A 16,413-nucleotide genomic window follows, 5' to 3' on the forward strand; every position below is an offset into this window, starting at 1 on the left:
CGACGGAGTCCTCTCGGCATAAATCGATAGGTCAGGTACTCCCTGGGCAGTGTTCTCGCTGCCAAGTTCGATGATGGGCTCCCATGTCGCAACCCACGGAGGGACTGAGGAAGCGCCGAGAGCCGCACTCGTCACGGCCCTGTCCGGAGAAGGCTGGCGGGTGGAGGGAGCATGACTCGTGGATTCCGAGATCTGGCGAGAGGAAGACTGTGCACGCTATTTGGCCAAGGCCGCCTTCATAGCCTCTCGCATCATTTCGCCTGCGTAAAGAAAACAATCAGATAGACGAACGGAATTGTCATTTAAGTAAATAAAAGGGAAATAAAAGTACCAAGAGAGCGAGAGTCGGGGCAAGACATGGCCCAAAGGCCGGAGCGGGCAAAAAGAAGGGGGTGGCAATCAATTTCTCAACGTCCCATCGCTCAGCAGGGGCGCGAGAGGCCAAATGAGCAAGAAACGGCTTACACCCCTCTGTCGCGGCCACAGGGGTCGGGGAATCTAACAGAAAGGAGGTCGGAAAAACTTCGGGAAAATGGGGGCGAACAAAGAAGAACCTTTGAGGCCAATTTTGAACTTTGTTGGACAACCCGCTGAAAAGGCCCAATCTAGGGCGAGAGGTTAGATGGAAAAAGCCTGAGGGAGAGTGATTTATGACAAACGCTGAATGGAAGAGTTCGCCGGTTGGGTTAATGCCCGCTTCGAGACAAATCATAAAAAAGGCGGACATAAATTTTATAGAGTTAGGAAGAAATTGGTTAAGGGGGACTCTATATTTGTTCGCTACAGCAAAAAAATAAGGATGAATAGGCAGGGATAAACCCGCAAGAAATTGATCCAAGTACCAGGTACTGAAGCCGAGAGGAGGATGTAAGGAATCCTGGGAAGGGTCCGGGAGGGCTATGTCGTAAGACACATCCAAACCCTGGCGGATGAGGAGGTCGGCTATGTCGTCGGCCGTGAGTATGGATTTAACTGGGACAGAGGGGATATATAAAGTAGGTTCTCTCGTTTTAGGCTCGCGGACGATTCCGCGACCTTGGGGTGGAGGAGGAGCCGGACCACCAACCTCGCCGGCTTTGCGAGAGGAGGGCTTACCTCGCATTTTGGAGATTACTGTTTTCTTTTTCTTTTTGGGCACGGCGGCGCGTGAGGAGCCAACCGTGGAAGGAGGAGGAGGAGCCTCCCCAGACGAAGAAGAAGAGGAGGCCATAGGAATTTGAAGGGAAAGGTGAATAAAAGGAAAACAAAAAGAAAAAGAGGAGTAGATGTACCTGGAGAAAAGGAGAACTGGAATAGTCGCCGGAGGAGGAGGAAACAAACGCCGAAAAAAGAAAAAAAAGGGGAAAAAACAGACGCCGGAAAAATAGAAGAAATGGCAAAGGAAATAAGAGGGAAGAAATGAGGAAGAAGGGGGTATTTATAGCAGAAGAAGTAATAATGTGAAACGACGGCTGCACGGTTACCCAGGGCAGTGCAGCCGTCACGTTTAAGTCGAAGAGACGGGTGTCTCCTCGGGTGAAGGGCCGCAATTTCGGGAAGTGTAACTGGCACACAAAAAAAAAAAAAATAATAATAATAATAATAATAATAATAAAAAAAAAAATATATATATATATATATATATATATATATATATATATATATATATTAAATAAATAAATGATAACAGCGGTAACGAATAAATATACTCGCGAGAGACTATCGATCTGTCTCCGCGAGCAGGGGGCTAGTTGATCCGGTAGAAATTCTGGCCCATTAAAGGAAAGCCCAGTAAGGGCCCAATGATCGAGATCTCGCGGGAACCCTTTTTTGCTGTCGAGAGGAAAGGAGGAGCTCCCTGGCGAGAGGGAAATCATCGAGAGAGTAGATATGGTTTATGAAGAAGATCAATGACGCCGACTCACATTTATTACACGTCATCTCAAATGTCAGGAATAGCAGAGAATATACAGGCTAGGTGATCTGGTAAATCAATGATCTAGGGTACCTAACTGAGAGGAGAGCACAGGAGCGAGAGGTAGGTCGCTCCAGTCGCGGGAAGGCGAGGGCCAATCAACCTGTATTTAATGCCTCTCTCTAATGTCAAAGATGTCAGAGAATATGCAGCCTAGGGAATAAGCAGCCCACAACACTGTTCATAGTACTGTTCATTGAGAAGACAGGTAATGTTGGAGATGACAACTAAAATAGAAGTGAAATCCGTATTTGGAATCCGCTCTGAGAAGTTTTTTCTATAAATAGTAAGAGATTAATTCATTTGAGCATCATCCCTGATATATACAACAAAAAGAGAAATATACAGTTTTGTTCTTCAATATCTTCAAAAACCAACAATATACTGATTTGACCGTCGGAGTGCTAACCCCGGCCTCCGCCCGGTTTTCTTTATATCCTGTGTTTTTATAGAATCCAGGAGAGCCCTCTCAGCATATTCTGGTGTGAAGGACCCATCAACATATTTGTACAAATCAGTGTGTATATTTTTTAGTGTGTGTTTTCGGTGTAGTGTGTGTAATTTTTTTTAGTGTGTGTCTTCGGTGTAGTATGTGTATTTTTTTAGTGTGTGTTTTCGGTGTATTGTGTGCATATTTTTTTAGTGTGTGTTTTCCGTGTAGCGTGTTTACTTTTTTCTAGTGTTTTTACGGTGTCGTGTGTGTTTTTTTTACTTTGTGTTTTCGGTGTAGTGTGTGTGTTGTTTTTTTAGTGTGTGTTTTCGGTGTAGTGAGTGTATTTTTTTAGTGTGTGTTTTCGGTGTAGTGTGTGTAATTGTTTTTTGTGTGTGTTTTCGGTGTAGTGTGTGTATTCTTTTTAGTGTGTGTTTTCGGTGTAGTGTGTGTAATAACTTTTTCACGATCAAAATCACCAAAAATAGTATAGTATAGTACACAAATTTTAGTTAAAATTGGTGCGACGTCCAAAAAAAATTTCACGATCAAAATCACCAAAAACTATATACTGTAGTACAAAGATTTTAGTTAAAATTTGTGGGACGTCCAAAAAACTATTCACGATCAAAATCACCAAAAATTGTACACTATAATACACAGATTTTGGGTAAAATTAGTGAAACGTCCGAAAAACTATTTCACGATCAAAATCACCAAAAAATGTATGCTATAGTATACAATTTTTTGAGATTTTTGTTTACGATTCAAAAATCAGTATTTTTTTTTTTATGAACTATTTCTTGACCACTTATGGATACACATATTCTATACTACAAATTTGAATGTTCAAAAATAATTATTATTTTTTTGGCATTTTAGCGATTTTAATAGAAAACGTGTGCTATAGTATACCTTTTTTTTTTTCCGATTTTCTTGACGATTCAAAAATCAATGAAATAATTTCTAGATGAACTGTTTCCTGACTATTTATGGATACACATATTCTATATTATATATTTGAATGTTAAAAATTCTCGAAAAAAGATTTGATTATTTCATCGATTTTTAACAAAAACGCGTGTGCTATATATATAGTATATATAGTATACAGTTTTTTGAGATTTTGCTCGACGATCCAAAGAGTATTGAAACAACTTTCAGACGAACTATTTCTTAACTACTTACGAATAAACTGAGCATGAAGAGTAGAAACATTAGATACTTTGATTCTAAACGAATACAAATTTATCATATTATTGCAACAAATAAGGCCCTCGTTTGGTTGCCAAGATAAGATATTAAATTAATGGGTTTTCTCATCAGAAAACAACCCTCTCTCCAAAACCCAATCTTGGATCATAACTTGAGAATTCAAACCCTGATCAGTAGGCACAAGATGCCCTGCATTCAACACTACAGCATGGCTGAAACCCTCCCATTTCTGCACGTATCCCGCCAAATTTCCGTCGACTCTCCAAATCTTCCTCTCCGCCTTCAAAAAATCGTCGGTACCTTCCCAATTCAGCTTCTTCACCCACGAAAGCGTCGAAAAAACACCGTCCCTCAAATCGCACTGCCCTTGATAGAGCAAAACCCGAGTCTTCTTAACCAAGAAATCGACCAAGTACCGCACGCTCTTCATGACGTCGTCGTGCAACGCCTCGCCAACGGCACTACTGCACAGCTCGAAAACTTTTGACTCTTTTACCCCTAGGGCTCTTTTCACTTCCACATTGTTCAGGAACTTGACAACCACCTTGTTTGGGTAGGGAGTTAGTCTCCTGAAATCATACAGAGTGGCTAATCCAGTCATGTTAGTTAGTGTAGCCAACACTCTGTTTCTCGAATTCGTGGCCTCGTTCCATTTGCCACGTGTCACGAATCCAACGGTCTCGGATTGGATCTTCTCCAATTGGACCATTTGCTCCTCGTTGATCAGCCCCAAATTGTAGGCGTTCGATGCATGGGTGGAGACTTGGATCTCCGGATCGGTCAATCCGTTTCCGATGGCAACTCCGGCGAAATTCATCCGGCTATTGACCGGCAAAAGTGCGTTCCTCTTCAGAATGTAGTAGCCCAGCGCCGGGAGGTATTTTCCGGCGTAGCTTTCTCCGGTGAGGTAGATCGGCCGGGTTTTGAACGACTTATCGAGGGAGATGAATTTGTTGATCGCTGCGTAGAGGTGCTTCGCGGCGTCGTTTTGGTTTCTAGGTATTTCCTCCGGCGAGGCGGCGATGCTGAAGCCGGTGCCGATTGGATTGTCGAGGAAAAGCAGGCCGAAAATTTTGTTCCATGAATTTGGATTTGGTTTGAGAGAGAGGTCTTGGTTCACTAGATACGGGCCGAGCTCGAATAAATTGGCCAGCATTGATGAACAGCCCGGCCCGCCTTGTAACCATATCAGAATTGGGGTTTCTGAGTTTTTGTGAGAGGTTTGAGATTCGTAGTATGTGTAGAAAATGGCTGAGCTTGAGGTGGAGTTGACTTTCAAGTAGCCGGATTTCGTGGGGAGGGCTTCTTTCGGGTAGGGTGTTGCGGCGGCGGCGGAGTGGCGGAGTACGGCGAGGATTGGGAGGAGGAAGAGGAGGAGGGTGGTGATGAATGGTGGAGATTCCATTTCTTTTTAGTGTGAGAAAGTGTGAAGTGTTTTTTGAGCATTTTATAGTGAGATGCTAAAAGAGTAAGTTTGACTTGTCTTTGTCTGACTTTAGTACTGATTTTTCTTTTTATATATTTATTCTATTTATTTATTTTTTCAGTACTTTTGCAACTGTATAATTTAGTTAGGCGTGGAAATTTTTGTCTATGTGGAAGATACTTTTGACATTTTTAATTTATATAAAAAAGCGGTAAATTACGGTCACATGAGATAAATCAAATTACGAAAAATCTTATTGAATCTTTTTACACGTACATCATTGCATTGTCAGATTTAATAGAATTTTATTATATGAAATATTCTCCAGTTTGTACTTATTTATCTCATTTGAGCTCCATATTTGGAAACAAGATCATCATGTCTCTTGGCTTGTAAATATCAGATTATAATGCATCAAAAACTGCATTTTTTTACAAAACGAGTACAAACTAGAGAATATTATGAAATCTAAAAGATTACATTAAATTTTATCACCATAGGCTGGACGTGTAAAAACACATATAGTTTAGAAGTATAATTGTAAATAGCCAAGGAGTTTTTTGGAATTTTGGTCCTGGCCGTAATTTACGCTATAAAAAATAAATCCTACTTGTATAGACAACTGTACAAGTGTATATATATATATTTTTTTCACAAGTCAACTATACAAGTGTATAGTGTATGCTAAGTTTGACCTTTGAAAATTTTGTCACTTAGTTCACATGTATTATTATTATTTTATTAATTGGAGTTGGTGTTAGTTCAAAGCAAAATCTGCGTATGATGCGATAAATAATATTAAATAATACAAATATAAGATTGTGTATCAGAGAGATTTACTTGTGATGCAACTGGTGACACCTGCAAATTTGTTTTATCTACATAATTAAATAAATAAATATAAGATTGTTATTACATTACACTTGCAATCATGTTATTTGTCTATACTCGTAAATGACACTCAAAACTCAAAAGTATTCAATGGAAAAGTGAATATTGAGCCACCATTAACTATTTTGGTGGGTGGGTGGGTGCATGGGTGATGGTGGGGTGGGCCTATCCACAACTAATCAAAAGACATTCTAATTTAAATAAAAATAAAATAAAACTAAAAAAAAGAGAGACACATATACATATATAATAGCACTGAGTTGAAATAAGTGTATGTTCTAGAAAAACAAACTTGGAAAAAGTCATATAAAGCAATAAATCCAACACACCTGCATTATAATGTTGTATGAGCCCCCCACTTCATATTCAACAAAGCAATAAATTTAAGACATGTTTTTTTTTTTTTTTTTTTGCCTTTAGTCAATGGGTTGATAATCAACTTATTTTGCCCACAAAAGTCATATCCATCTAGTTGCATGATTGCAGCTAATAAAGAAGAAAGTATTTCCTTCTTTGTCTTGCGAGCGATGGTTTGTTGGTTGAAGCAAGTGAATTTATGTCAATTGACCCAAATTTGAATCTTGCAACGATGGTTTAGGGGATGGCGCATGTGAGCTTACGTCATTGATCCAAATTTGAATCTTGCAATTGATGGTTCAGTAGTTGGAGCTAGTGAACTTATGTGATTAACCCAAGTTTAAATCTTGCAAGCGACGGTTTAGTGGTTGGAGCAAGAGCAAGTGAACTTATGTCGATTGATCTAAGTTTGAATTTTGCAAGTGAGCTTATGTCGATTGACGCAAGTTTGAATCTTGTAAGTGATGGTTTAGTGGTTGGAGCAAGAACAAATGACTTATGTCAGATTGATCCAAGTTCGAATCTGTAAGTAACGGTTCAGTGGTTGGAGCGAGCAAGTGAACTTATGTCGATTGACCCAAGTTTGAATCTTGCAAGTGACAGTTCAGTGGTAGGAAACCTACCGAACTTATGTCGATTGATCCAAGGTGGAATCTTGCAAGTGACGTTAGTGGTTGGAGCAAGTGAGCTTATATCAATTAACTCAAGTTTGAATCTTTGTGCCAACAGTCACTAGATCGAGCTTATTACACATAATTATGGTGTGATTTTGTGTCTCTTATATAACAAGCTATTATAAATATTTTTTTACAACCACCACCTAAATATGGTCCTGCCCGGAGACCTACATATTTAATAATATAAAGAGATCTTACATCTAGAGTTCATTGCATGCTATGGTTTGACCTTTGAAAGTTTTGTCAGTTCACACTGCACATGTATTCAAAGCAAAAAATCTTTGCTTTAAGCTGAATTATGAACATGGTCATCAATGCATAATAAACAAGATTAATAAAAAACAACAAAAGAAATATTAAATCACTGTGTAAAGAAATTAAAGCAAACACGAGGGAGCAAGATTTCGATTTAAAAACGAAGCATTATATAACTAACTAGAATATTCCGGTAAGAAGATTTGCGGCGGTGGATACAGCAGCTCCCGTAATAGCACATTGCACCACCTGCTCGTGCGAGTGGTTGTCTAGTGTCAGCGCCATTGCTGCTCCCGTCACCGCTCCGGCCAATGCACTACTTTTCTGCTCCGGCAGAACAAATTAAATTTTTTTTAAAAGAAATCAGAAAATAGTAATAAAAACCAACTAAAAGAATATTTTTATATATGTATTGTGTATATATGTACCCAATCATGGACACCCCTAGCTTCTTTCAACCCGTAAGTAAGACCCGAATACATCCCAGCCGCCACACCTGCATTACCAGATTATTACTACCAAACGGGATGGAAGGACGAAAATACCCTCAACTGTTTCGAAAGATTATAATATTCTTTACCCCATTGGAGAGATTCTTTCCCAGTGCTCTTCACCTAGACCATTAATACAAACAAAGGCATTAGAATCATAATAGTCACGACAAAATGAATTAATGCGAATTATCTAAAAGTTTTATTACACCATATATTTCGACTTACTAAGGCCTCAACCGACTTCCGATTGTTTTCCCCTGCACATAGTCGCGTGAAAAAACGAGACGATTATCGATTGAAGAAACCATGTTTAAAAGCAATGTCATGACATTCACAATCCCAAATTCAATAAATAGTATATAAGCCTAGAAAAATACGCAAATCGTTACATTAATCCACAATCATAAATTCGATAGATTTGACATAAAAAATACTGTCTTAAAAATCATTGGAATCCACTAATACAGAATCTCATTCCTCACCAAGAAATTAAATGTAATATGTTATAAGAATTCAATTAGCTTCATAAAAACTTGTAGTATTAGTAGTAGTAGTAGTAGTAGTAGTACCTCTGAGGTCGGGAAACACGTGGCGTTTCTTCGGGGCGCCAATCTCCCGTGGAAGTCCACCTGTTGCATCTCCACTCACACCTAATTATAATAAAACAAGTTATACATCACCAAAAACAATTTGAAATAAAAAAATTAAAAAAAAAAAAGAAAAACTAAATAAATGCAACATAAGTGAAACAGAAATTTAATGTCACTCACTTTCCCCAGCAGTTAAATAAGCTTCCCTTGATACAGCATGAACGGCACCAATCTGCAAATAAACAAACCATCAAAAGAAAAATTAAATCTTGTCATACGTTTACAATTAGGCTTCGTTTGGTTGTCAAGATAAGATTAAATAATCTAATAATGGCTAATCTCCCAACCAACCAAACGAGGCCTTACAACATGTATAATAAATTTGCAAAGAAGAATGAATTGATGTTACCCCAGCAGCTCTAACAAAGGTTTCAGCAACGCGGTTGAGCAAAGGGTGGCCAAGATCAAAGAACAAACCCTTTTCGAAATTCTTCAATTCATCCAGCAATGATCGAGTTTCCAGATTACTCCCACTCATTTTCTCTTTAATTAATCCTTTTCCTTTTCCTTTTTTTCCCAGATAAGATAATTTCATCTTTTCAGCTGAGTGATATATGATATACTGTAAATTTGTTTCAAGAGGACGCCGAAAGGAAGTGGGAGGATGACACGTGTCAGTTGGATGCAAACTTCGTGGCGGTCTAATAGAACTCAACTAATGGCAACGTGTCCGAATTTTCTTTTCATTCAACAATTACTTTGATCTTTGATTTTCGTCGTGTATTAAGTTTAGTGTAAATTACAACCACCATTTTGTAGAGGGCGGATGTAAGAAAATTATGAATTGCAGGGGCTGAATGTAATTTCTATAAAAAAAAAGTCTTTTTTATAACTACACTTTACTTTTGGGAGGTAGTTGTCATTTATCCTAAAGTGTATTTATTAGCTACTATTGGGTAAAATAGTTACATTTTATGAAAAACAACGACTAATTTTGCACTATAATCCAAAATTTGTGTACTATAGCGTACATATTTAGGTGGTTTTGATCGTGAATTTTTTTATACATTCCACCAATTTTATTAGAAAACTGTGTACTATATAGCATACTGTTTTTTGGTGATTTTGATCGTGAAATAGTTTTTTGGACGTTCCACCAATTTTACCCAAAATCTGTGTACTATTATAATGTAAAGTTTTTGGTGATTTTGATCGTGAAATAGTTTTTTGGACGTTTCACCAATTTTACTCAAAATTTGTATACTAGTACATAGTTTTTTGTGATTTTGATCGTGAAATAGTTTTTTGGACGTTCCACCAATTTTACCCAAAACCGGTGTAACAGCGTACAATTTTTGGAGATTTTGATCGTGAAAATTTTTTTTGGACGTTCCACCAATTTTACCCAAAATCGATGTACTATAGCGTACAATTTTAGGTGAATTTGACCGTGAAAAAGTTTTTTGGACGTACCACCAATTTTATCTAACATATGTATACTATAGAATATGTATACTATAGAATACATTTTTTGGTGATTTTGATCGTGAAAAAGTTGTTTGGACATTCCACAAATTTTGCCTTAAATCTGTGTACTATAGCATACAATTTTAGATGATTTTGATCGTGAAAATGTTTTTTGGACGTACCACCAATTTTATCCAAAATCTTTGTACTATAGCATATATTTTTTGGAGTTTTTTCTCGTGAAATAGTTTTTTGGACGTTCCACCAATTTTACCTTAAATCTGTGTACTATAACGCACAGTTTTTGGTGATTTTGATGGTGAAAAAGTTTTTCGGACGTTTCACCAATTTTACCCAAATTTTATGTACTATAGCGTACAGTTTTTGATGATTTTGATTGTAAAATAATTTTTTGGATGTTTCCACCCATTTTACCCAAAATTTGTGTACTATATAGTATACAGTTTTTGGTGATTTTGATCGTGAGAAAGTTTTTTGGGCATTCCACCAATTTTATCAAAAAATTGCGTACTATAGTATACAGTTTTTTGTGATTTTGATCGTGAAAAAGTTTTTGGGACCTTCCACCAATTTTACCCAAAATTGTATACTAGTATACATTTTTTGGTGATTTTGATCGTGAAATTGTTTTTTGACGATCCACCAATTTTATCTAAATTTGTGTAGTATAGCATACAGTTATTCGTTATTTTGATCGTGAATTTTTTTTTTGGGACTTTCCAACAATTTTACCCAAAGTCCGTGTACTATATAGTATATAGTTTTAGGTGATTTGGGTCGTGAAATAGGTTTTTGGACGTTCCGCCAATTTTACCCAAAACCAGTGTACTTATAATATACAGTTTCTGGTGACTTTGATCGTGAAATAGTTTTTTGGACGTTCCACCAATTTTACCCAAAATCTGTGTATTTTGGTGATTTTGATCGTGAATTTTGTTTTTGGACATTCCACTAATTTTACCCAAAATTGATGTACTATAGCGTACAATTTTAGGTGATTTTGATCGTGAAAAAGGTTTTTGGACATACCACCAAATTTATCCAAAATCTATGTATAGATTTTTTGGTGTTTTTTATCGTGAAATAGTTTTTCGGACCTTCCAGCAATTTTACCTTAAATCTGTGTACTATAGCGTACAGTTTTTGGTGATTTTTATAGTTCGGACGTTTCACCAATTTTACCCAAAATATATGTATTATAATATACAGTTTTTTGTGATTTAAATCGTGAAATAGTTTTTTGGATGTTTCCACCAATTTAACCCAAAATTTGTGTACTATATCGTACAGTTTTTTGTGATTTTGATCGTAAAAAAAAAATTCGCACGTTTCACCAATTTTACCCAAAATTTATGTACTATATAGCATACATTTTTTGGTGATTTTGATTGTGAAATATTTTTTTGGATGTTTCCACCAATTTTACCCAAAATTTGTGTACTATAGTATACAGTTTTTGGTGATGTTGATCATGAGAAATTTTTTTGGACATTCCACCAATTTTATCAAAAATTTGTGTACTATAGTATACAGTTTTTTGTGATTTTGATCGTGAAAAAGTTTTTGGGACGTTCCACCATTTTTACACAAAATTGTATACTAGTATACAGTTTTTGGTGATTTTGATCGAAAATTGTTTTTGGACGATCCACCAATTTTATCAAAAAGTTGTGTAGTATAGCATACAGTTTTTCGTTATATTGATCGTGAATTTTTTTTTGGGACTTTCCAAAAATTTTACCCAAAGTCCGTGTACTATATAGTATATAGTTTTAGGTGATTTTGATCGTGAAATAGTTTTTTGGACGTTCCACCAATTTTACCCAAAACCTGTGTACTATATATACAGTTTTTGGTGACTTTGATCGTGAAATACTTTTTTTGGACGTTCCACCAATTTTACCCAAATTTTGTGTACTATATAGTATACAAATTTTGATGATTTTAATCGTGAAATTTTTTTTTGGACGTTCCACCAATTTTACCCGAAATTGATGTATTATAGCGTACAATTTTAAGTGATTTTGATCGGGAAATTTTTTTTCTGACGTACCACCAATTTTATCCAAAATATGGTACTATAGCATATATTTTTTGGAGTTTTTTATCGTGAAATAATTTTTTGGACGTTCCACAAATTTTACCTTAAATATGTGTACTATAACGCTCAGGTTTTGGTGATTTTGATCGTGAAATAGTTTTTTCGATGTTTCCACCAATTTTACCCAAACTTTGTGTACTATAGTATACAGTTTTTTGTGATTTTGATCGTGAAAAAGTTTTTCGGACGTTCCACCATTTTTTTCCCAAACATTATGTACTATAGTATACATTTTTTGGTGATTTCGATTGTGAAATAATTTTTTGGATGTTTCCACCAATTTTACCCAAAATTTGTGTACTATAGTATACAGTTTTGGGTGATTTTGATCGTGAGAAAGTTTTTTGGACATTCCACCAATTTTATCAAAATTTTGTGTACTATAGTATAAAGTTTTTTGTGATTTTGATCGTGAAAAAGTTTTTGGGACGTTCCACCAATTTTACCCATAATTGTATACTAGTATGCAGTTTTTGGTGATTTTGATCGTGAAATTGTTTTTGCACGATCCACCAATTTTATCAAATATTTGCGTAGTATAACATACAGTTTTTCGTTATTTTGATCGTGAATTTTTTTTGGGACTTTCCAAAAATTTTACCCAAAGTCCGTGTACTATATTATATAGTTTTAGGTAATTTTGATCGTAAAATAGTTTTTTGGGCGTTCCACCAATTTTACCCAATACCTGTGTTCTATAGTATACAGTTTTTTGTGACTTTGATCGTGAAATAGTTTTTTGGACGTTCCACCAATTTTACCCAAATTTTGTGTACTATAGTATACAGTTTTTGGTGATTTTAATCGTGAAAAAGTTTTTTGGACGTTCCACCAATTTTACACGAAATCGATGTACTATAGCATACAATTTTAGGTGATTTTGATCGTGAAAAAAATTTTTGGACGTACCACCAATTTTATCCAAAATTTGTGTACTATAGCATATATTTTTTGGAGTTTTTTCTCGTGAAATAGTTTTTTGGACGTTCCACCAATTTTACCTTAAATCTGTGTACTATAACGCACAGTTTTTGGTGATTTTGATGGTGAAAAAGTTTTTCGGACGGTTCACCAATTTTACCCAAAATTTATGTACTATATAGCATACAGTTTTTTGGTGATTTCGATCGTGAAATAGTTTTTTGGATGTTTCTACCAATTTTACCCAAAATTTGTGTACTAGCGTACTGCTTTTGGTGATTTTGATCGTGAAGAAGTTTTTTGGACGTTTCACCAATTTTACCCAAAATTTATGTACTATAGCATACATTTTTTGGAGATTTTGACCGTGAAATAGTTTTTTAGATGTTTCCACCAATTTTACCCAAAGTTTGTGTACTATATAGCGTACAGTTTTTGGTGATTTTGATCGTGAAAAAGTTTTTCGCACGTTTCACCAATTTTACCCAAAATTTATGTATTATAGCATATAGTTTTTGGTGATTTTGATCGTGTAATAGTTTTTTCGATGTTTCCACCAATTTTACCCAAATTTTGTGTACTATAGTACACAGTTTTTGGTGATTTTTATCGTGAAATTTTTTTTCGGACGTTCCACCATTTTTTCCCAAAATTTGTGTACTATAGCATACAATTTTTGGTGACTTTTAATTGTGAAATAATTTTTTGGATGCTTCCACCAATTTTACCCAAGATTTGTGTACTATATAGTATATAGTTTTAGGTGATTTTGGTCGTGAGAAAGTTTTTTGGACATTCCACCAATTTTATCAAAAGATTGTGTACTATAGTATAAAGTTTTTTGTGATTTCGATCGTGAAAATTTTTTTGGGACGTTCCACCAATTTTACCCAAAATTGTATACTGGTATGCAGTTTTTCGTGATTTTGATCGTGAAATTGTTTTTGCACGATCCACCAATTTTATCAAAAATTTGTGAAGTATAGCATACAATTTTTCGTTATTTTGATCGTGAATGTTTTTTTGAGACTTTCCAACAATTTCACCCAAAGTCCGTGTACTATTATAGTATAGAATTTTAAGTGATTTTGATCATGAAATAGTTTTTTGGACGTGCCACCAATTTTACCTAAAACCTATGTACTATAGTCTACAGTTTTTGGTGACTTTAATAATGAAATAGTTTTTTGGACGTTCCACGAATTTTACCCAAAATTTATATACTATAGTATACAATTTATATACTATAGTATACGAATTTTGATCGTGAAATTTTTTTTGGACGTTCCACCAATTTTACCCAAAATCGATGTACTATAGCGTACAATTTTAGCTGGTCATTTTGATCGTGAAAAAGTTTTTTGGACGTACCACCAATTTTATCCAATATCTGTGTACTATATAGCAAACATTTTTTTGTGTTTTTTTATCGTGAAATAGTTTTTTGGACGTTCCACCAGTTTTACCTTAAATCTGTGCACTATAACGTACAGTTTTTTGGGATTTTGATCGTGAAATAGGTTTTTGGACGTCTCACCAATTTTACCCAAAATTTATGTACTATAATAGCATACAGTTTTTGGTGATTTTGATCGTGAAATAGTTTTTTGGATGTTTCCACCAATTTTACCCAAAATTTGTGTACTAAAAGCGTATTGTTTTTGGTGATTTTGATCGTGAAAAAGTTTTTCGGACGTTTCACCAATTTTACCCAAAATTTATGTACTATAGCATCAGTTTTTGGTGATTTTGATCGTGAAATAGTTTTTTGGATATTTCCACCAATTTTACCCAAAATTTGTGTACTATAGCGTACAATTTTTGGTGATTTTGATCGTGAAAAAGTTTTTCGCACGTTTCACCAATTTTACCCAAAATTTATGTACTATAAGCATACAGTTTTTGGTGATTTTTATCGTGAAATAGTTTTTTGGATGTTTCCACCAATTTAACTCAAAATTTGTGTACTATAACGTACAGTTTTTTGTGATTTTGATCGTAAAAAAGTTTTTCGCACATTTCACCAATTTTACCCAAAGTTTATGTACTATAGCATACATTTTTTGGTGATTTTGGTTGTGAAATAATGTTTTTGGATATTCCACCAATTTTATCAAAAATTTGTGTACTAGCGTATACAGTTTTTGGTGATTTTGATCGTGAAATTGTTTTTGGACGATCCACCAATTTTATCAAAAAGTTGTGTAGTATAGCATACAGTTTTTTGTTATTTTGATCGTGAATTTTTTTTTTTTGGTACTTTCCAACAATTTTACCCCAAAGTTCGTATGCTATAATATATAGTTTTTGGTGATTTTGATCGTGAAATAGTTTTTTGGACGTTCCACCAATTTTACCCAAAACCTGTGTTTTATAGTATACAGTTTTTGGTGACTTTGAACGTGAAATAGTTTTTTGGACCTTCCACCAATTTTACCCAAAATCTGTGTACTATAGTATACAATTTTTGGTGATTTTGATCGTGAAAAAGTTCTTTGGACGTTCCACCAATTTTACCCAAAATCGATGTACTATAATGTACAATTTTAGGTGATTTTGATCGTGAAAAAGTTTTTTGGACGTACCACCAATTTTATCCAAAATTTGTGTACTAAATCATACATTTTTTGGTGTTTTTTATTGTGAAATAGATTATTGGACGTTCCACAAATTTTACCTTAAATTTGTGTACAATAGCACAGTTTTTGGTGATTTTGATCGTAAAAAAGTTTTTCGAACGTTTCACCAATTTTACCCAAAATTTATGTACTATAACATACAGTTTTTGGTGATTTTGATCGTGAAATAGTTTTTTGGATGTTTCCACCAATTTTACCCAAATTTTGTGTACTATAGCGTACAGTTTTTTGTGATTTTGATCGTGAAAAGTTTTTCGGACGTTTCACCAATTTTACCCATATTTTATGTTCTATATAGCATACAGTTTTTGGTGATTTTGAACGTTAAATAGTTTTCTGGATGTTTCCACCAATATTACCCAAAATTTGTGTACTATAGTGTACAGTTTTTTGTGATTTTGATCGTGAAAAGGTTTTTCGCATGTTTCACCAATTTTACCCAAAATTTATGTACTATAGCATACAGTTTTTGTTGATTTTGATCGTGAAATAGTTTTTTGCATGTTTCCACCAATTTTACCCTAAATTTGTGTACTATAGTATACAGTTTTTGGTGATTTTGATCGTGAATTTTTTTTTCGGACGTTCCACCATTGTTTCCCAAAATTTATGAACTATATAGCATACAGTTTTTGGTGATTTTGATTGTGAAATAATTTTTTGGATGTTTCCACCAATTTTATCTAAAATTGTGCACTATAGTATACAGCTTTTGGTGATTTTGATCGTGAGAAAGTTTTTTGGACATTCCACCAATTTTATCAAAAATTTGTGTACTATAGTATAAAGTTTTTTGTGATTTTGAGCGTGAAAAAGTTTTTGGGACGTTCCACCAATTTTACCCAAAATTGTATACTAGTATACAGTTTTTGGTTATTTTGATAGTGAAATTTTTTTTGGACGATCCACTAATTTTATCAAAAATTTGTGTAGTATAGCATATAGGTTTTTGTTATTTTGATCGTGAATTTTTTT

General features: G+C 34.9%; 2 protein-coding genes across 2 annotated transcripts; both read right to left on the reverse strand.

The window, feature by feature from the left end:
• Window positions 1-3,542: 3,542 nt before the first annotated feature.
• Window positions 3,543-5,033, reverse strand: LOC105949082 (serine carboxypeptidase-like 50). Its single transcript, XM_012972356.2, has one exon. It carries the CDS (start codon window positions 5,002-5,004, stop codon window positions 3,691-3,693), a length of 1,314 nt encoding a protein of 437 aa, XP_012827810.1. The 5' UTR covers window positions 5,005-5,033; the 3' UTR covers window positions 3,543-3,690.
• Window positions 5,034-7,214: 2,181 nt separating this feature from the next.
• On the reverse strand, window positions 7,215-9,074 carry LOC105949789 (outer envelope pore protein 16-2, chloroplastic). Its single transcript, XM_012973106.2, has 7 exons — window positions 8,699-9,074; window positions 8,470-8,521; window positions 8,269-8,349; window positions 7,925-7,956; window positions 7,786-7,819; window positions 7,634-7,701; window positions 7,215-7,529 (listed from the first exon to the last, which is right to left on the reverse strand). Exons 1-7 carry the CDS (start codon window positions 8,882-8,884, stop codon window positions 7,386-7,388), a joined length of 597 nt encoding a protein of 198 aa, XP_012828560.2. The 5' UTR covers window positions 8,885-9,074; the 3' UTR covers window positions 7,215-7,385.
• Between the last annotated feature and the right edge of the window lie 7,339 nt (window positions 9,075-16,413).

This window comes from Erythranthe guttata, chromosome 7, assembly GCF_056151865.1.
Source record: "Erythranthe guttata isolate IM_541 chromosome 7, IM_541, whole genome shotgun sequence".
Taxonomy (NCBI): Eukaryota; Viridiplantae; Streptophyta; class Magnoliopsida; order Lamiales; family Phrymaceae; genus Erythranthe; species Erythranthe guttata.

Coding starts and splice junctions, on each gene's coding strand:
- LOC105949082 (XM_012972356.2), bottom strand. CDS start 5,004: ATGGAATCTCCACCATTCATCACCACCCTCCTCCTCTTCCTCCTCCCA.
- LOC105949789 (XM_012973106.2), bottom strand. CDS start 8,884: ATGAAATTATCTTATCTGGGAAAAAAAGGAAAAGGAAAAGGATTAATT. Junction 8,522..8,698: donor CCTTTGTTAGAGCTGCTGGG/GTAACATCAATT, acceptor GTTTATTTGCAG/ATTGGTGCCGTTCATGCTGT. Junction 7,957..8,268: donor CGTGTTTCCCGACCTCAGAG/GTACTACTACTA, acceptor GACTATGTGCAG/GGGAAAACAATCGGAAGTCG.